This window comes from Ochotona princeps, chromosome 26 (genome assembly GCF_030435755.1).
Source record: "Ochotona princeps isolate mOchPri1 chromosome 26, mOchPri1.hap1, whole genome shotgun sequence".
Classification (NCBI taxonomy): Eukaryota; Metazoa; Chordata; class Mammalia; order Lagomorpha; family Ochotonidae; genus Ochotona; species Ochotona princeps.
Genome location: NC_080857.1, coordinates 31,158,734 through 31,180,588, shown reverse-complemented (window position 1 = coordinate 31,180,588; position 21,855 = coordinate 31,158,734). Strand labels below are relative to the sequence as shown.

The 21,855-nt window shown below is 45.4% G+C and overlaps 1 protein-coding gene across 1 annotated transcript in view; it reads left to right on the top strand.

Moving 5' to 3' along the window:
• CCDC138 (coiled-coil domain containing 138) overlaps positions 1–21,855 on the top strand; it is a 76,788-nt gene that overhangs the window by 3,820 nt on the left and 51,113 nt on the right. The window contains exons 3-5 of the mRNA XM_058655120.1: positions 1,809–1,920; positions 10,244–10,368; positions 12,637–12,812. Of these exons, the coding sequence (XP_058511103.1) occupies positions 1,809–1,920; positions 10,244–10,368; positions 12,637–12,812 (413 nt within the window). The remainder of the gene's footprint in view (positions 1–1,808; positions 1,921–10,243; positions 10,369–12,636; positions 12,813–21,855) is intronic.

The following is a 21,855-nucleotide window of genomic DNA, read 5'->3' as shown; positions in this document are numbered from 1 at the left end:
AGGGAGTCTTCAGTATGATCCTCTCTGTCTCTTCCTTTCTCTCTGTAATTCTGCCTTCCAAATAAGCAAATGTTTTAACAAACAGTGGGCCGGAGGGGGGCAGGCTGCCGTGTCCAGCACCCACATCTCCTGTGAGCAGGTTTGAGTCCCTGCTGATCCGTGTTTGATCCAGTTTCAAAGCAGGGAAAGTAGGTTCAAGGATTGAGAACTGGGTGAAGCTCTAGACTCCTGGCTTTAGCCTGGCCCAACCCCAGCTGTTGAGGCCCTTTTGGGGAGTAAACCAATGGCTGGAACATCTCTGTCCCTTTTTAAAGTTCATGAAAAATGTGTGCTATTAAAAAAACAACAACAACTGGAGATTTATGTGTTTACTTGAAAGAGAGAGAGAGAGAGAAACAGAGAGACAGCATTTTTGTGTTCCAATTCCCTCCGGATTCTTGCGGTAGCTAAAGCTGGGCCAGGAGTCGGGAATTAATGTGGGTAGCAGGATCCCAAGTACTTGGGCAGTTATCTAGTCTTCTCAAGTGCTTTAGCAGGAAGCAAGATCAGAAGCCCAGCAGATAAGACTCAAACAGGCACTTCAAAATAAGATGCGGGTGTCCCCAGCGGCGGCTTAACCCGCTCTGCACCACAATGCCATCCCTGGATTTCAGGTTTTTTTTTTTCCTTTTTCATAAAAATAAGCATCAGTGGGCCTGGTGTGGTGGCCTAGTGGCTAAAGTCCTCGCCTTTATTCGCATCCAGCTCTCTACTTGTGGCCTAGGAAAACAGTCAAGAACAGCCAAAAGCCTAGGAACCCTGCACCCGCATGGGAGACCTGGAAGAAGCTCCTGGCTCCTGGCTTCGGATTGGATCAGCTCTGGCCATTGCAATGTCTTCGGAGTGATTCATAAGATGATGTCTACTGCCATACCACCCTGAATGCATCTGATCTCGTCGGAGTGAATCATCAGATGGAAGATCTTTCTCTCTTTCTCTTTCCTCTCTGTATATCTGTCTTTCCAATAAAAATAAATAAATAAATCTTTAAAAAAATTAGCATCATTTACTTTTATTTTTCCATGAAATTTTTGAGGTATCGTTGTATAACAGTTTGTTAAACAAATGTCTGAGGAAGAAGATAGTGACATGATTAAGTAAAAAGAATGTTGGATTCCACTTTTCTTTGTTTTTTTTTTTTTTAATTAAAAAAATACGTAATTTATTTGAAACAGAGTAATAGGGGAAGTCAGAGAGAGATCCACCATTTGCAAATTCAATTCCAGCATGGCTTCAATTGCCAGAGCCGGACCAGGCTGAAGCCAGGATCCCAGAACTCTGTCCTGGCCTTCCACATGGATATGAGGGGGCAGAATCTTTGGACTGTCTGTTTTTGTTCTTCAGAAGATGCGTTCACAGGCCGCTGGGTTGGAGGTGGGACGGCTGAAACTCCATGGAGCACTTTGGTGCAGGATGCTGGAGCTCCAGGCGGTGCCACAGCACCAGCTCTGGGATTCTGTCTTTCTGAGTAACACGTTTCGTGGCTGTGTTTCCTGGGGACAGTCACATGCATCCTTTGGTCCTTAGGTTCTGAACCTGTAGACTCTGTTTGTTTCACATGGCTGTTGCCAGGATCAAATAATATAATGGAAACAAAAAGATTTTTTATAATCATAAATTGCATGCGTATAACATTTAGTCTGTTGCCTATAAGTTTACACCATAGAGTCATGCAAATAAGAAATTATTGATTAATTTTTGCCGTCTTTAGGAGCCTAAACCAAGCCAATTGGTGTCTGATCCCAGTGTGTGATCTCTTTTGTTGCTAGATGATTTGGATATCTACTCCTGCGGAGATAAAGTTGGTTCGTCATATTCTGATGAGAGAAAGCACGGTACAAGACATTTCAGCCGGTCCTCCAAGCACTTAAGTGTGAATTGGTAAAGTATTGTGAGTCCTTACTGCTGTCCTTCTAGAATCTCCAGAAACTGAGAAGGCAGTCACATCGCCTCTGCTTGTGTGTCCCTGAGAGAATGCACTCCCAGGAAGCAGTCTAGTACTCACTGAAAAGTTGAAGAGACTCTGTTTTTTTTTTTTAACCAGCTATAACTTTTTATTAGCTACAAATGTTTCTCTATGTTTAGAAGATGTTTTTCAGGGGCCTTGCAATGACTCAGCTGGCTGATCAGCTACCAACATGTGCCATATCCCATCTGGGCGCCAGTTAGTGTCTTCCTGCTCCACTTCTTTTTTTTTTTTTTTCTGTATCTGGGGCGAAGGGGGAGATAAAGGGAAAAGCCCCCCAGCCTTCTACCCATTCCAGGTCCATGACATGGGGCATGCTCTGAGGGTCCTGCTAAAGTGGTTTTGGTGGTTCAAAAATCGCCCCAGAATCCACTGGCGGACATAGTCCACCTTAGAATCTCCATTTGCCCAGATTTTCACCGCCAACACATGGCTGGGGTAGTTGATTGGTTTGTTCTGTCCTCCATCCTCTGTTGTGATACAGAATGTCCTCTGCAGGTTCCAATGGACTGCCATATCCTCCATGTGCCCCTGGATATGCTGTCCACTGCTCTGACTGAGCCTCTGAGAAGGCTCAGCTTTGATACTTGCACTCCATGGTCAGACCATGGAACCTGTACTTTTCTTCATGGTTGGGTTTCTGAGAACAGCAGTTCATTTGGAGGGATCCCCAAAGAAACTTCATCTGAGCTGATCCCAGACCTGATTCTTGTGTGTGCTTGCCAGTACAGTGTCCGGCACAGTCTGTTGCCCCAATCAGTATGTACATGCTGATCATTGCAATTGCTGTCAGTTCTGTTTCCAGCCCTATCTTCCACACGAACCAATGGGTGTTGCAGTCCAGCCTGATTCTGCCCATTACACACTTGGCCCTCACGCAAACCAATGGGAGCTGAAGCCTAGTTGGAATGACCCACAATAACCCCCACCAAGCCTAACCTCTGCCCTGGTTCCTGTGCTTGCCAGTATGTACAATAGACTATCTAGTCTGTCCCACATCCCATTCAGCTCTGATACATGTTGTTGGGCATTGAAGCCTAGTTCAACCCAGCCAGCTCAACTATCCAGCCCACACCTGCTGGTGGGTGCCATTCTGCTATGCCTGTCCCAGTCCTGGTTTTCATGCTCTCCAGTGGGAGTGGTAACCGAAGAGGGAGGTGCCCACTGTTTCCCTAATGGGCCTCTCCCACTTTTGGATCTTGTTCCGGGTGGTTCTGCAGTTTAACTTGACAGAATTAGCTCCTGTGCCAGCATCTGCCAGCTGTTGCTGCAAAGCCCAGCCAACCCTCACCACTCTGAATTATGCTTGCACCAGTAGGAACAGTCAGCCCAGCCTGGCTTTTTCTTGATCTAGCTCACATGAGGCCCACAGGTGTTGTAGCCCTACTTGGTCTGGTCTGCCCCCATCCCAGCTCACGCTCTCCAGTGGGAGTGGCGGTCCAGCAGGAAAGCCCTCCACATTTCCCCTACTGGCTTTGCCCCCTCCCACCCATTCTCACATGTGCTGGTTGGGTGCTGCGGCCCAGTCTGGCATGGCCCCCCCTCACCTCAGCATTTCCCAGTGGGTGCTGTAGCGTGGTCGGGCCCAGCCCACCCCCAATTCCAGCTGACGTTGGTGGGGGTCACAGCCTAGCCCAGCCCAGCAGGCACCCAATCCCAGCTCTCATGTGCACTGGTATGTGTTGCAGTCGAATCTTGCCCGACTCGCACTCCATTCTGGTGCTTGGATTCACTAATGGGTGACATGAACTGGTTCAACCTGGTCTGCCTCCCGACCAATGCCAAATGTATGCCTGTGGGTACCTTTCTCAGGCCTGGTCTGGGCTGCTTCCTGTCGTGGTTCTTGTGCTCACCTGCAGGGACTGTGTCCTGCCAGAGGAGTTGCCCAGGCCCCTCCATCAGAACCGCTCCCATTTCCGGGCCCTAGACATATTTATTTTTATTGAAAAGACAGATGAGATTTATGAAGAGAAGGAGAGACAGAAAGATCTTCTACCCAGACACTCGCCAAATGGCTCCAACAGCCAGAGCTGAGTGAGGCAAAGCAAAGGAGCTTCTTCTGAGTCTCCCACGTGGGTACAGGGTCCTAAAGCTTTGAGCAGGCCTCGACTGTTTTCCCAGGCAATAAGCATAGAGCTAGATGGGAAGTAAAGCAGCTGGGACACGAACCAGCCAGTATGTGATCACAGTGCTTTCAGGGTGAGGACTTCAGCATTGAGCCATCGTGCTGGACCCTGTTAAAGCACTTTGAACAGTGCTGAGTTATACTAAAGCACTCAATGTTAGCTGTTAATATTAGTGTCAGCATTATTTACTGTTTCATTTGATGCGAAGCAGTATAATTGATCTGGCCTCAGTATTGGAGCTAGATTGAATGTAGGGTGAGGAAAGTAAAAATTGCTGGTTTAAGATAATAGTTACAGAATCCTAGATATTATTTTTGTACGTTTTGCTGATACTTTTATCATTTTTATAGATGATCTGGTTATAATTCCAAACTTAGATTATGGGCGTTTTTAGAGCATTGGGCACATTTTCAGTCTCTGCTGTGATGTCCAGTGGAGTAGCCATGGCAGACTGTGTAGCTGTTGAGTACCAGGCATGTGGGCAGTCTAGGAGTTGAGGTGTATTGTAAGTATAAACTAGCACATTGGGTTTCCGAATTAGCACGGGGTGTGTGATGCTTCTGATTGCAGTTCCCACAAAGGAGTACCTGGGTTTGATTCCTAACTCTAGTTCCTCACTCAGGCTTCCTGTTAATGTGGCACTTGGGAGAGGGTATTTGGAGTCCTGCCATCTACCTGGGAGACCTGCATTGCCTATCTGGCTTCAACCTTGTGTCTCAGATAAATTAACTAGTTGATGATTAATGAATGTTGCAGTGGGTTGCACTGCTGCTTGGCATGCCTGTTTCCATATCAGCACACGTAGGCTCTAGCGTTGTGTTTGCAGTGCCTGGAAGGCAGTGGATGGTAGCCCAAGTCCCTGGGTCCCTGTCATCCATGTCACAGACCAGGTTCTGTCTGGGGACTGCAGCCATTTGTGGTGCGGACCGGTGATGGGAGGTCTCTATTTTCATGTCTGTCTGCCTCTCTTTCTGACACTGACTCTTGGATTCAGTGTAGATAGAAGAATGTAAAGTATATTCAGAATATTTTTATATTGGTTTATGATGGAATAACCACATCTGTACTGATTAACATTTTAACCTTATATGTTTTCTGTACTATGAGACAGTTTCTAATTATTGCATTATATTCATTTTTTCACAAATATGTGGATGTCTTGTTATACTAATTGCTTCAGATCTTTTTAAAATTTTATTATTATTATTATTATTATTATCATTTTATGATATAGTTCCACAGGCCCTGGGATTTCTCTTACCCCCTTCTCAGGCCCCTCCCCCTTCACTGAGTTCCCCTATATTATTACTATAGTGTAGTTCTTCATAAACAGTCGGATGTCCATCATTGCGGGCAATGACAATGGCAGAGAGTCCAGAATCCTTTTGTCGAGATATAGTAAACAGTTTCACTAGGAGTCCATCTTTCATCTGGAAGTAGAGATGCATACTGCATTGTATCCTCACATCTGGATATGACAATCTCCATTACACAGTTACTATATATCCCCTTAAATGAAAAGCCACAACACAAGATCGAACAACAGGAAGAAAAATAGAAATTTACAACACCATGTAGTTAAATAACATGCTATAATAGATGACAGTCTTCATTATACCGTTTCCTGTGCATCCCTTAAATAAAAAGCCATCCAAACAAAATCCAAAACAGGAAGAAAAAAAATTAAAAACAACATGGGGTCCAGCACAGTGGCCTAGTGGCTGAAGTTCTCGCCTTGAACACGCCGGGATCCCATATGGGCGCCGGTTCTAATCCCGGCAGCTCCACTTCCCATCCAGCTCCCTGCTGTGGCCTGGGAAAGCAGTCAAGGACAGCCCAAAGCCATGAGACCCTGCACCCGCGTGGGAGACCTGGAAGAAGTTCCTGGCTCCTGACTCTGGATCGGCACAGCACCCGCTGTTGCGCTCACTTGGGGAGTGAAACATCGGACGGAAGATCTTCTCTGTCTCTCCTCCTCGCTGTATATCTGACTTTGTAATAAAAAATAAATAAATCTTTAAAAAAAAACACCATGAAGTTAAGTAATGTGCTAATGACTAATGTGTCACTGAAGAAATGAAAAAGAAAATCAGGAACCTTGAAAATGATACTACTGGGCTCGGCAGCGTGGCCTAGTGGCTAAGGTCCTCGCTTTGATCCCATATGGTTGCTGGTTCTAATCCCAGCAGCTCCACTTCCTCTCTATCTCTCCTCCTCTCAGTATATCTGACTTTGTAATAAAAATAAAATAAAGTCTTAAAAAAAAAAAAGAAAAAAAAAAGAAAATGATACTACTGTATGTATGATCTGTGAGTCAGTGAAGAATTTAATAAGTAAGTATTTTGGCGAGATGAAACACAAAAAAATCAAAATCCATGATACACAGTTTCCGTTGATTTTTGTTGGGGAAATGTGTCTCCTGTAGGCAATAAATAGATGGGTTTTGTTTTTTTTTAATCTGGTTTGCTTATCTATGATGTTTGATTGATGAGTTTAAACCATTTACATTCAGAGTTAATGTGTATGGGTGATAATTTGGTCCTGTCATTTTAGCGGTAGGTTGTTCATTAACTTAGACTTCTGCTGTTATTTTACTGGGATGTTCTTCACATTTGCCTTTGGGTTTGGTGGGTGCTATTCCTCTTCTCTGTCAAGAGAACATCTTGAAGTATCATTTGTAGGGCAGATTTGGAATAGGCATATTCTTGTAATTTTTCTTGCCTGTGGAAGAATTTTGTTTCATTTTCAAAGACGTAAGAAAGCTTTGCTGGGTACATTATCCTGGGCCAGCAAATTTTTTGTTTTTAGAATCTGGAATATGTCACTCTTCTGGCTTGTAGAATTTCCTGTGAGAGGTGTCCTGTGAATTTAACTGGCATTCCTCTATGTGTCAATTGATTTTTTTCACGAGCACATTTTTTTTTAAAGATTTATTTATTTTATTACAAAGTCAGATATACAGAGAGGAGGAGAGACAGAGAGGAAGATCTTCCATCCGATGATTCACTCCCCAAGTGACCACAAGGGCTGGTGCGCGCCGATCCGATGCCGGGAACCAGGAACCTCCTCCAGGTCTCCCACGCAGGTGCAGGGTCCCAAAGCTTTGGGCCGTCCTCGACTGCTTTCCCAGGCCACAAGCAGGGAGCTGGATGGGAAGTGGAGCTGCTGGGATTAGAACCGGCGCCCATATGGGATCCCGGGGCGTTCAAGGCGAGGACTTTAGCCGCTAGGCCACCGTGCCGGGCCCTTCACGAGCACATTTAAGGATGCTTTTCTTGTGTCCAATTAAAGAGAGCTTGATGATCATATGTCTTGGTGAAGATCGCTTTTGGTCAAGCCTGTTGGGAGTTCTGTGCCCCTCCTGGATCTTGTTTCCCAATTCTTTTTCTAGATTAGGGAAATTTTCCCTTATTATTTCATGAAATACGTTTGTAAACCCAGCTTCTCTTCCTGCACCTTCTGGGACTCCCATAACTCTTATATTTGGCCTCTTAATAGTGTCTTTCAATTCTTGAATTCTTTTTTTAGCCTGATCCAGCTCTGCTTCCAGCTTTCCTCCCCCCACCCCCGGTGCTAGGAAATACCTTCTATTGTTGAAATTCTTTCTTCTGCCTCCTTCATTCTATCTTGGAGACTCTCCACTGTAATTTTAATTTGCTCCACTGTATTCTTCATTTCTGATACATCAGCTTTCATTTGATTCATTTCCTGTGTGACATATTCCTTAAATTCCTTGAATACCTGCTTTATGTGCTTCTCGTTGTTGATAAGAAGGTTTATAACAGGTGTTTTGAATTCTAAATCTCCCATTTTCTCGGTGTCTTCCTCAGTTAACTCTGTGGTTGGCAAAGGGTTTTGCTCCTTTGCAGGGGAGTCTTCAATAATATTCATTGTGCCTCTGTCTCTTCTTTTGCTCTGGGTCGTTGTACTTCTGGTTCTCAGATTCTTTTCCTTGGGGCAGGTTTTTAAGCTGTGTCACCCACTGGTTTACAGTTGTTTTACTTACTGTAGTTGGTACATGGCTCTTTGTTTGCAGTCACTTGTGCTACTCCCTGCAGCAAGTTCTAGGTCTGGATTCTTTTGTTAGACTTCCACCATGGTCTCTGTAGCCTCAGCTCCTGGCTCACCAGTGATACAATACTGTGGCTGCACCGTTGTCTGTGTAACCTTTCTCCCACTTGTGGTTGGAGCAGGTCCCTTAGGGAGACACCAGGTGTCCTAAACAACCAGGTTGTCGTTGGTGGTGATCTTGCAGGAACCTGTTGGATGTTGGGTCTGAGGGCCATACAAACCTATTTTGACCTGTATGATGCCATAGTCAGTATTATTTTCCTTTGGGACCAGTGTAATACACTGAGCTCAGTGAGTTCTTGCCAAGCTCAGCACATGCACATCTCACTGTTGTCCCTGCAGTTTTAAATTCTTCGCCACACTGTAGAAAATGGTGCCTGATGTGCCACTACTAGAGTTTTGATCTACTGACCGTCAGGTCTGAAGACTATCCGGACCTATCTTAGGTGGAACCTGTAGGATGTCATGTTGTTGTAGTTTGCTGAGTCAGAAATAGCAATGCATGCCCATGCACAGTTCTGTCCATAGCCCTTGCCTCCTGAAACAAAATGGCGGCTGATATGGCTCTCGTGGGCAAACTGGGCTGTGAAATCCACCCTGTTCCCACACTGCCTGGTCTGGGATCTGCTACTGTCTCTCTGCTCCTGGTCAAATCAAACAGACCAGCAGGACAGACAGTTCCCTGTCTGGCTTCACCTCCTGAGCTCTCGGTGAAAGTCCATTCCCACTTTATTGCTGGTAGAGTTCCATCTGCTGGTGGAGTTTAGACCACTGCTTGCTGAATGCTGCTGTGTCCGCTGCTTTCCTGTGTCTGTCAGTCTCCAGGTGTCCCTCTGCTGTTGTTCTATCCTCTCCTACTTCCTGGAATGTGCCCTCTCTGTTTCACCCTGGCTAATATTTCTCTGTCTGTTTGAATGTGTCCTTACTGTAGTTTGCCATCTTGATTCTCAGTTGTATTTCTTTTGAATAGTACTGGCTTATAAATTACAGCTCTGAGATCATCTTTTTTGAGAGAAAACATTTTGGTTTACAATTTGTCACTTTTTCTAAGATTCTCCCCCTCCACTTGTTTTTTCTTTAAGGCAGGATTCAGAGAGAAGGAGAGACAAAGATCTTTGTGCGTTGGTTTACTCCCCAAGTGGCCAAAATGACTAGAGCTGAGCTGGAGTTGAGCCAATCTGAAAGCAGGAGTTATGAGCTTCTTCCAGGGTTCCAACGTGCGGGTGCAAGGTGTCCAGGCTTTGGGCCGTCCTCGACTGCTTTCCCAGGCCACAGGCAGGGAGCTGGATGGGAAGTGGAGCAGCCAGGATTAGAATCGGCACCCATATGGGATTCTGGTGATTGCAAGACAAGGATTTAGCCAGTAGGTTACTGTGCCGGACCCATTCTTTTTTCTTTTTAATAACATTAACTCTAAATGCCCACAAATGGTCAGGGCAGAAACTGCTGTCTGGGCATGCAGTCCAGGTCTCCCTTGCGGGTGACTGCAGCCCAGTTGCTGCAGCCATGGCCCGTGTTCCAGCGTCTCTAGTGGCTGGAAGCTGGCATCAGAATCAGCGTGAGGTCCTCCTGTGTGGTACATGGACCTCTTCCCTGTAGACTAGCTCCTTTGCCACTCCTAGGTTCCATCGTCCAAGTCGTTGAGCGTTTTGGAGTCTGGTTTCCTCATGGAAAGCATCTCTTTCAGTTTGGACTATAGATGACGTGAACTGTCGTATCTATCTCACTGACTCAGTGAGGCTGAAAGCTATTCCCCACAGCTTTAGCGTGTTCTGCAGGTGCATGTGGCTTTACACTAGACACATTTCACGTGTACAAAGTATAGACGATGCTTGTGGTAGGTTCTCAGAATAAATTACTGCTCTTTCCACGTTAACCTTTCAGCTTTAATGCCTCTGTTTTTTTTTTTTTTTTTGCACGTTGGAAATTTTTGTTTTTACACTTTCCCTCAACTGTTATGCTACTCATTTAAAAGCGCTTTTGTCTTTTGCAAATACCATAGTCAACTTACAGATTTCTGTGATAGAATTTTTTTTTAAAGCCTAGATGATGAACTGGATTCTTTTCATGATTTGAAGAAACGGGGAACAGAAGAGTTTACCGAAAATGATTCTATCGTTAGTACCTCCAGATCAATCAAGCAGTCTTTTAAAGAAATAGAGAAAGGTAAAAAAAAAAAAATTTCATTTTAGAACAGTCATTTGCGTAGTAGTTTTGTGAAATCAAGCACAGAGCAGTCACCTGTCAGTGAGGACCTGGGATTCCTCTGGAATCTTGAGATGATTTCTCTGCCTGTTACCAAACCCAAGGAGAGGAGCAATGGAAACTTCATTCTTTCTTCTAGTATTCTTAAATTTTTGAAAACTTATCAAAATGTGTTAATAATTAGTCATACACTTTTGTCTTCAGTTCATTTTCGTGCCATATGTGTCTGAAGTGAGTAAATGATTTGTGATAATGTTGGAAGTAGCATTCTGAGAAAATACTCCGTATTACATAAAGAGTGGCTTTCTTAGCCCTAACTAGTCGCTTCTCAGTGCTCCTGGCCACACTTTAGTTTTGTCTGGGTTGGTGGTGTCCTTTGCCCTTGGTGGCCTTGGGCCGAGAGCACAGCTTGCCCGTAGGTGGCGCTGCTGCGGCCTCATCTTTCAGGTCTGCACACCCATTTTCCCCTTTCTCCTCATCCCTGTTGCCCGTTTGATCTTCACATTTGGGGAAGTTGCAAGTCAGTTCAGTTTGGACCTGTGGTTCCCATCACATGATGGGTCTTCCCCAATGAAAATAGGGGAAACACTATTAAAAAATTGAATGTGTTTGTTAATAAAAGGTAAGAAATTCTCAGGTCATGGATTGGTACAGTGAAAAGTAATTGGGTTGTCCTTCCCTTTTAGGGGGGTATGCTGAAATGAAAGAAGTGAAAAATTGTCCTTTTAAAATGTTTTATATTTTAATTTTTTCTTATCCAGGGTCTATCACTGTTGGGGAATATAATTAGAAAACCATGTGATCTTAAAGCTGGGGCTCCTAGGAGATTGATGCTAGTTAAAACCACTGAGATAGTGTTCCCTATTTCATTACTAACTGAAAACAAATTCTAGTAATTCATTTTGATGATATAAAGCCACAGAAACTTATTCAATGCTGTTAAAAAAAAAAAAAAAAGTAAATTAACCAAACTGTTTTTGGGAACAAATTGGCAATACCAGTAAAGTTGAGCCTGCCGAAATACCCTGTGATCCAATAGTTTTGCTATTTAAATATGTGTGTATATGATTATATATATTATATATATATTACATATATGCCACATATATTTAATTTTCACTTTTATTCATATGAGAGAGGAAGGAGATCTTCCATTTCTCACCTTACCAGAACCCACATGAGGCCAAAGCCAGAGGCCTAGAACTCAGTTCTGGTCCCCCACTTACCAGCAGGAACCCGAGCCTCCGTCCCCTGCCTTCCAGGGTGTGAGCAGGAAGCGGCAATCCAAAGTAGAGGCTAGGGCCAGTGTCTGAAACTCCACGTGTGGACTGAGTGCTGGCTGCTCCACTTTGGTTCCAGCTTCCTGCCAATGAACAGGGAGAGCGACAAAGCATGGCTCCATGTGGGAGACCTAGAGGAAACTTGCAGCTCCTGGCTTTTGGATGGGTCCAGCTCCGGCCATTGAGGCCATCTGGGGAGTGAACCAGCAGACGGAAGCTCTGTTTGTCCCTCTCTTTCTGTTGAACTCTGGCTTTTACATAAAAATAAGGAAAAAATTAGAAGCTAAGGGGGACTCACGGTCAGGCACTCCAGCAGGCTGTGGCTGTCTTGATGGCCTCTCAACAACACAGCCAAGCTCCTGCCACTGTTTTTCTAGTGTTTAGATACACTAGAGAGACTCTTGAAAAATAGGTGTATCAGGAGCCCTGCGTATAAGGGTGTAACAGCTGTATGTGGGGATAGCTTACATATTTATCTGTAGGACTGCTGAGGGACTATGTTATTATAAAATACAGGGGACATGGTGAGGGGAAGCTGTCTTTAAAAAATATTTATTTAAAAATTGGAATTACGGAATGCAAGAGAACAAATTTCCATCTGCTGGTGTGCTCCCCAAGCATCTGCAACGGCCAGGGCTAGGCCATGCTGAGCCAGGAGCCTGGAACTTGGTCTGGGTCTCCCTCTCGGGCGGCAGAAGCCCCGGGGCGTGGCCATCTTTCCCTGCTTTCCTTCTGGTACTTGCTCAGGAAGCTGGATTGGAAGTAGAGCGACCAGGAATTGAACCGGCACCCATATAGGATGCCAGCACTGCGGTGGCCATTTAATGGATTATACCACAATGCTGACCCCAAAACTTTAGAGCCATATACAAACAACCATTTATTCTAAGAATGTTTACAAATGTAAGTAAAATTTATAATCCAGATTTTTTTCTTTCTGCTGTTGCAGTGCCAACTAACTTGGCCTCAGTAAAACCTCGAACTGACTGTTGTAGTGATACAAGTGATTCTCCGTTGAAATATGACAGCCACCAGAAATCTAAGACAGGAAGCAAGCAGAGTTTGCGCCCACACCAGATAAATCAAATATATGATGAATTATTTCAGATACATCTTAAACTGCAGGTAAGCACTAAATGCTAAGTTGAGAATTGAGAATTATATGCCGAATACCAAACATTCATAACATTTGAGTATAAAGTATTTTATAGTTATTTTATAATAAGCAAGTCAAGACAAGGCCAGAGGGAACAAACAGTATGCAGGAATTATTTTTTATACATGTGATGGATTTATTTTATTTCTGATGGTGTTTACGTAGTTGAGAAGGATGCATGCCCATGTGGACCACTGATTACGATGGGCAGGATAAACGCATGAGGCAAAGGGAAGGAGACCGCTGCTTCCAGACTTCGTTTCTGTTCTTCCTCTGTCTGGGGGAAGAGCAGGAGAGAGCCGCTGCTAGCAGGCTGACCACACCAGTACCTGAGGATGTGGTCATCAGGGTCCCCCATCCGTACCTGGTGATGAGGGATGGCCCCCCCAATGTCATCTCAGGGTCCCCAGTGTGGAGAATGTTCCAAGGGTACTGGTTAAATGTTTCAGTAATTCCGAGAGGCTGTTGATTTCATTGCTCCAAGGCTGAGGAAATCCTTCAAGGTCTGTTGGCTGACATAGTCCACTTTAGAGTGTCCACTCACGCAGATATTTGCTGTCAACGCTTGTCTGGGAGAGTTGTCCAATTTGTTCTGCCCTCCATCCTCTGCCATGGTACTGGACATCCTCTGCAGGCCTTGTGAGCTGTCATGTCCCCCATGTGCACCTGGGCATGCCGTCCGCTGTACATGCATTTCCTGCACAGGCTGGTATGTGCAGCAGACTGGGCCAGTCTGTCCTGCATCCCATGCAGCTTTTGTGCACACCATGGGTGCTGCAGCCCAGTGCAGGTGATCCCACTGTCCAGCCCACACTTACACATGTGGGTGCTAATGCCTGTCCAGCCAGGGCCACCCCAAGCCCTGGTTCTCCTGCTCATGGTGGGAGCTGCAGCCTATCAGCAGGGGTGTCCACAAGTTTCCCTACTCGGCCCACTGCCAGCCCTGGATCTTGCACTTTCCAGGTTGTTCTACAGTCTAGCCTGACAGGACTCGCTCTCATTCCCAGCACTTGCTTTGTTGATGCTGTGCTAAAGGCCAGCCAGCCTGCACTTACTCTGGCTCATGCATGCACCAATGGATATGGCTGCTTGGCTCAGACTGGCTCTCCCCCTAACCCAGCTTACATGCAGCCAACAGGTGTTGTAGCCAGCCTGGTCTATTCCCAGTTCCATCTTTCACACTCATAAGTAGGAGAAATGGTCCAGCATGGGAACCCCTAGTCCCCCTGCTTGGCTGACCGCACCTCCCCTTCACCACCCCTTCCGCTCTGCCACCCTAGAATCTTGTGTGTACTGGAGGTTGTTGCAGTCCTCTCTGACATGGCCAGCCTCACCATGGCTTTTGCAGGTGGATGGTAGCCAGGCTCAGCCTGGTCTGAACCCCCTCTCCCCAGCCCCTGCAAGTTCCAGCTATGCTGACGAGTGATACAGCCTGGCTCAGCCTGTATTGCCACCAGTCCTGCCTCTATTTGGGCCTTGGCTGGCGTTGCGACCCGACCTGGACTGTTCTGTACGCTATCCTGGTTCTCACATCTGCCAGTGGGTGTTACGAACTGGCCCAACCTCTTGCCCCCAGACCTGAGCCACACATATGTCAGCGGGCACTGTAACCTATCCTGGTCTAGACTGCTCCCAATCTTGATTCTTGAACTCACCAGCAGGGACTGCTTCCTGACAGAGGAGTTTCCCAAGCTGCTCTATCAGGTCACCTCATAGTTACAGGTCTAGAACACACAAATTGGCTTTTGGTCCAACCTGACTTGGCCCACCTCCTCTCCCAGCAAGTACAGCAGCCCTGCCTGACTGCTCCACAACCCATTATTTCTCCTACCATTGGGTGCTACATCCCAGCCCTGCCTCATCCACCCCGAGGCCTAGCTCTTATGTGTTTAGCAGGCGCCAAGACCTAGCCCAGCCTGTCTACACTCGTTGTAGATCGGTGAGCAGCAGCAGGTGCTGGAGTCTGGTGCACCCCAGACCTAGTCCACGCTTGTGCCGAGGGATTCTGCAGCCATTTCCAGACCAGACACAACCTCCATGACCAGGTTTGCTTGCAGCAGCAAATGGTTGCTCTGATCCAGCCCTCATAGCCTGTCCTCTGGGTTGGCCTTTGTTGTCAAATGCTACAGTCTATCCTGGCTCAGCCCGCCTCTAGTCTAGCTCTAGCTGGTGGGTGCTGCAGCCTAGCCCTGCCCGGCCTGCCCCATCTCTGGCTTTTGTGCACACCGGTCGGTGTGATAGCCTTGACCAGCATGGCCTGTATCCCTTCCAGGCTCCTGTGCATGTCAGTGTGCTTCTTTTTGACCTAGCCCTATCCAGTCTGCTGCCCTACAACTGATCCATACACCTGCCAACAGTGGAGCAGCATGCCCAGCCTGATTGGCACCCTGTCCTGGCTGATGTGCTCACCAGCAGGAGCTATAGCCCACCAGAGGACTTTTCCAATTACCTCACTAGACCTACTCCCAGACCCAGATCACATACATGCTAGTGGGTGCAAGGCCCCATAGTCTCGGCCTTGTGTATGCTGGGGGTTGTTGCACCCCAACCTGCCTCACACCCTCTTCTTGGTGCGCTTGCAGGTACTGCAGTCTGGACTAGCCCAGCCTGTTTCCAACCCCAATACCCATGAGTTACTGAGTTGCATGGTCATACCTTGTTTGGCCTGTCACCACCCCTAGCTCTTAAGCAAACCAGTGGATATTGCAGTTCTGAGCATGTGTTCGAGTCCCTATGCCCAGTCCACCAGCAGAGTGTGTCAGCTTTGGGCCTTACCCTCCCCGCTGCACTTGCCCACAGCACCCACGCAAGGGCGAGAGTCCTCAGGCCCACTCTGCCAACCCCTGATACGAGTTCCCAGGCCCTGGAACCCAAGAAGGAGGCAGCTGACAGCTCCACGGGTGGAAGAAAACACGTGCAGGAGCTATAGAAGTGAGAAACTGTGTATAGTTTAGTGCACAATTGAAATTCTTACAGTATTCTTACAGAAATTCTTACAGTAGTGCAGAATATGAAATTCTCATTAGGCATACACTAGATACATATGAAATAAACATCTGAAAAAAATATTTTGTCAGAAAAAAATTCAGGCTATAATTACTGTAATATTTGAAAAAAAAATGTTACTTTAGCCTAGGACTTCACCTGGTCCTCGGCTAAGAGTTAGAGCTGAAGAGGGAAGCGGTTGGGAGGACAATGGGGGTAGAAGGAACCTGGAACTAAAAAGTGTTTGGAAAGGAACGATTATCTGATTGTGAATTGAACAGCCTATTTGTTGAAAATTTTGTTTTACAGGTGCCTTATATTTTACTTTTGTTTTAAATTTATTTGAGAGGCCCCAAGGCTGGGGAAAGCAGTCCAGGGCTCGCATGTGACTGACAGGAACACAAGTACACTTGGGGCATTGTTACTTCCTCCCATGGCTTATACTGGCAGAAAAGTGGGGTCGGAAACCTGAGCTGGGAATTGAACTCAGGGACTCAGATGTGGGATGTGAGTGTGTTAGCTACCAGGCTAAATGCCCCCCCTCTCTCTTTTTAAAGATATATTTATTTTTATTGGAAAAGAAGATACACAGAGAGAAGGAGAGACAAAAAGATCTTCTGTCTGCTGGTTCACTCCCCACGTGGCTGCAAAGGCAGAGCTGAGCTGATCCAAAGCCAGCCAGGAGCGTCTGAGACTCCCACGCAGGTGCCGAGTCCCAAGGCTTTGGGCCATCCTCGACTGCTTTCCCAGGCCACAAGCAGGGAGCTGGATGGGAAGTGGAGCTGCTGGGATTAGAAGCTGCGCTCATATGGGATCCCAGCGAGTTTTAGGCAAGGACTTCAGCCGCTAGGCCACCACGCCGGGCCATTCTTTTATTATTTTAAGTGTTATCAAAAGACCTTCCTTAAAACACTATTTTTTCACAGTCACACCATTCTTAAAAACCTATAAAATGTACAGCAGTGGGTCTAGTGGCTGAAGTCCTCGCCTTGCATGCACCAGGATCTCATATGGGTGCCAGTTCGTACTCCTGCTGCCCCACTTCCCATCCAGCTCCCTGCTTGTGGCCTGGGAAAGCAGTCGAGGACGGCCTAAAGCCTTGGGACCCTGCACCCACGTGGGAGACCCGGAAGGGGTTCCTGGTTCCCGGCTTTGGATTGGCACAGCACCAGCCCGTTGCGGCTCACTTGGGGAGTGAATCATCGGACGGAAGATCATGCTCTGTCTTTCCTCCTCTCTGTATATCTGATTTTGCAATAAAAATAAACAAAATAAATCTTTAAAAATACAAATAATAATAAAAGAATAAGTAGAATTATAAGGGTAGATCTGTCATGCAGTACACACAATAAAGATACAAATATTTAATAAAAATGAGTTACAATGATTGACATGAATTAATCTGAGGTTTAACTTTAAAATCTACATTGTGACAACTCTAAAAATGTATTTTAATGACAACTGAAAATTGTAACACATGTTGTTAGAGTTGTCTTTGTATAAATTTTTGTTATGATTTAGTTCAGCTCAAGAGGTTTTCAAAGACTTCTTGAGAATATGAATTATAAAGAAAATGTGCATGAAATTATGTTTTTTGCCACAATCAATTTTTAATTTCATTGCTACGCACCTTTTGATGTCCGCAGTTATTTGAGTACTTACTATGTGTTTGTGCGCTCGGTGCTGAGTGTCTGGATGTGAACAGTTGTAGTTTAAAAGTGAAAGTGAAGAAATTGTACAGATAGAGCTTGTGTACCTGATTACGGTCATTAGGAAGTAAGGTCTTTCTGAGATGCAGTATTTAAATTAAACTCCAGGGTTTGGCTCAGTAGCCTAGTGGCTAAAGTCCTCACCTCGCACGCACTGGGATCCCATATAGGCACTGGTTCTAATCCCAGCAGCCCCACTTCCCATCCAGCTCCCTGCTTGTGGCCTGGGAAAGCAGCCGAGGACGGTCCAAAGCCTGGGGACCCTGCACCCACGTGGGAGACCCAAGAGAGGCCCCAGGCTCCTGGCTTCGGATCGGCGCAACTCCAGCAGTTGTGGCCACTTGGGGAAGTGAATCATCAGACAGAAGATCTTTTTGTCTCTCCTCCTCTCTGTATATCTGACTTTGCAATAAAAAGAAATCTTTTAAAAAAGTAATAATAAATTAAAGTCCCAAGGAATGAGCTAGTAGTTAGCCCAGTGAGAACAATACATTTTGAACGGAGACATTGTGTGTTGCGAAGCTCTGAGACATAAGGTAGTATAATCTTTGAAGACAGATACAAAGGAACTCCAAAAATTGCCTGAAAAATGCAGTGAAAAGATAAGTTTATCTTAATTTAAAAGTACTTGGAGAGCCATACATAGTTTTTAAAATTTTTTTCTATGGATTTATTCCAAATATATTTGCATCTATGGAAAAAAATGTTAAAAGTAAACAGACTCAGACACTTATACGCAGACTGTGGAGCATTCACAGTGATGTTACTCACAAAAGCCCAAGATGAAAATAACCCCAGGCCTACATAGTTTTCCTGTTCCTCTTGCTCCAAGAACTTTGGGAAGATACCTCCTAGATAAGAGAATCTTTAAATCAGGGAAGTTGCATAGTCGAAAGTGTGATTAAAGAAATGTAGGAAGATAGATAAGAAATTTGGGAAACCAGGTAGAATTTCACCACAGTAGCCCAAGTTGAAATATAGTGATAACTTAGCTGTGTGTGGCTGAGAAACAGAATGAATAGATAAGGAACTCACTGTGGAGGTGAAATTGGTTAGACTTCAGAGTAAATTGAGCCGTGGGGAGAGCAAGGTATAAGCTATTTCCTACATTTCTGTCTTTTTGCAAGTTGGAAAAAGAATGAATTTCATGAGGACAATCAAGGCTTTAGTTTGGAACCAAAGTGGAACTGGTCTGGCAGTCAGAATGCAGGCTCACACAGAGTTGAGAGTTGCTTTTATAGTTTTATTATTTAAAGCTATCCCCTAGGATGTGAAGAAGTGGTAATGTCTGGTAGTGTCCTGGGTTGGGATTGGGGCCCGGAGCGTACAGAGAAGTGGATGGATTCCAGAGGTATTTGAGAAGGAATTCAGCACCGGAGGTGATTTGGATTTGGGAAATATACGGTAGGATTCAGCCAGAGACAAAATGGATTGTTTTGCTGGTTGTGGAGACTGAGTAAACTGTGCTGGTTTTTGCTGAGACAGAAAATTAAACTGGAGTAGGAGAGAAATTGCTCCATTTCTTTTGAATTCTTAATGTGAATTTTTTTTGCATACAATTAAATTATAAATTATTTTTAAGGCATTCACAGAGTGAAACTCCTGACCCTGGAAGCCACTACTTATTTCTTTGCGGATTTCCCTCATCTTCAGCAAATGTTTATCTACTTTCTGACTCTATAATTTTGTCTATGCTGCACTTTTTTTTTAAAGATTTTATTTTTTATTACAAAGTCAGATATACAGAGAAGAGGAGAGACAGAGAGGAAGATCTTCCATCTGATGATTCACTCCCCAAGTGAGCCGCATGGGCCGGTGCTGCGCCGATCCGAAGCCAGGAACCAGTAACCTCTTCCGGGTCTCCCATGCGGGTGCAGGGTCCCAAAGCTTTGGGCCATCCTCGACTGCTTTCCCAGGCCACAGGCAAGGGAGCTGGATGGGAAGTGGAGCTGCTGGGATTAGGACCAGCGCTCACATGGGATCCCAGGGCTTACAAAGCGAGGACTTCAGCCGCTATGCCACGCCACCGGGCCCATATGCTGCTCTTTTTTTAATTGAATCATACACTATGTGGTGTTGAATGACTGGTCTCTTTCACTTAGCATAATTTCTAGACTTACGTTGTAGCCTATAGTATGCATTTTATTGCTTAGTAATACCTGACTATATAAATGTACTACATCGTGTTTCTCTGTTCACTGATTGCTGGGCACTTGGGTTGTTACCAGTTATTGGATATTAAGACAAGTGCTGCTGTACACGCATGTTATAAGCTTTCTATTCTCTTGAACTTAGAGGCATGCCTGAGTCTTACGACAGGTGTCACTTTCCGAGGAACTACCCAGTATCTTCTAAAGTGTGCATACTGTCTGACATTTCTTCTGCAAAGTGTGTGCTTTCATTTTGTACGTCCTTACCGAGGTTGTTCTCTGTGACTGTGACAGCTCAGGGTGTGAAGTGTTACTGCGATTTTGTGTTTTCTCAGTATCTAACTGAATTCAGGTTCAGATGTGTTTGTTCTGTAGTAACTAAAAGCATTATGGACAGAGATATGAAATAGGCCTTTTGGAGTTTAGAAGATCTTAGCGTTTGGCGGCTGGGAACATTTCATATATATATATATTTTTTTTATCCATTTTATTGTATTGTTGTTGACAATCTTTACATAGTTAACTATAGTTGAAGGAAAAACAAGAAAAAGAAAAAAAAAAAGGTTCAGGGGGATAGGGAGGTGGGCAATGCTATTATGTCCATATTGTTTCCATTATGTATCTGAGGTAAAGGGGGATATTGAGGGAGAAGCCCCACCTGGTTTCCCACCCACCCCAAGTCCCGGATGTGGGCCATGCTCTGAGATATGTGCTCAAGTGGAGTTAATAGTTCTCCAGTTATGAATCGCTGCCGGTTTCGCTCGATGAGGTGGTCCACTGATTGATATGGTCCATCATGAAGTCTCCATTTGTCCCATATTTCGCTGCCAACATGTAGCTGAGATGAATGATTGTCCTATTCTGTCTTCTGTCTTTTCTTGGTTAGAATTCTGAGTCCAGCAGTTCAAGTGGGGAGATCTCCAAAGATACTTTGAGGTATTCCCAGATTAGTTTCTTGTATGTTCTAGCAAGCACAGGGCCTGGCACAGTCCATCACCCTGGTCAGCTGGTGGTTGCAATTGCTGTGTTGGTTCTGTTTTCAGTCCCGAGTTGCACTGGAACCAATGGGTGTTGCAGTCCAGTCTGGTTCGGCCCTTACATCAACCAGTGGGAGCTGCAGCCTAGTTGGGGCGACCCACAATAACCCCCACCAGACCGCCCCCTACCCTGGTTTGCCAGTATGTGTAGCAGAAGACCAATCTGTCCCCCATCCCATTTGGCTCTTGTACTTGTCAATGGGTATTAAAGCTTGGTTTTATCTAACCAACTCAACCATCCAGCCCTCACAGATATTGTTGAGTACCTCTCTATCTAGCCATCCCAGCCCCCGTCCTAGTTTTCATGCCCTCCCACGGGAATAGTGACCCATCATATATATTTTTTAAAGACATGATTATTTTTATGGGAAAGGCAGATTTATGGAGAGAAGAACTGTTAGATATTCCATCTGCTAGTGTACTTCTCACATGGCTAAAATGAGGAACCGAGCCGATCTGGGGCCAGGAGCCAAGAGCCAGCAGCTTCTCCCTGGTGTCCCATCCGAGCACTGGGTCCCAAGGCTTTGGGCTGTCCTCCACTGCTTTTCCAGGCCACAGACTGCGAGCTGGATGGGAAGTGGAGCAGCTGGGATAGGAACCAGCACCCATATGGGATGCTGGCACTTAGGGGTAGAGGATTAGCTAGTTGAGCCCTCTCCCTGGGCCCAACATTTAGCATCTCAATGGAAATTTTAGCCATTGATTGTATATAATCAAGTAGACAGAGGGAAGAAAGAGAAGGGGAATGGCTTAAGCCTGAGTTCTGAGGAATATTGATGATTAAAGGACCGTAGAGGAAGTGGAGCCTGTGGGACTGTAAATCCTGGCTACAGAATGAGGTGTCGTGGAAGCCAATGAAATGGAGTTCTCAAGTTGCAGGAACATGCCTAAATGTAAAATGCTGTTGCGAGACTCAAAATAAGGACTCAATGACCTTAGTCATTTTCAGTAGGGGCTTTGGGGTGAAGCCAGATTGAAGTGAAAAAGGAGTGACTGAGGGTTACGGAAGAAGGATCAGCAAATGTAGACAACATTTTAAAGAAGGAGATGAGTCGGTAGCACCAAAAGAAATTTTTCTCTGGATCATATGGGAGAGGTTGGTCCAGGGAGGCTCAGTAGAGCAGCCTCCAC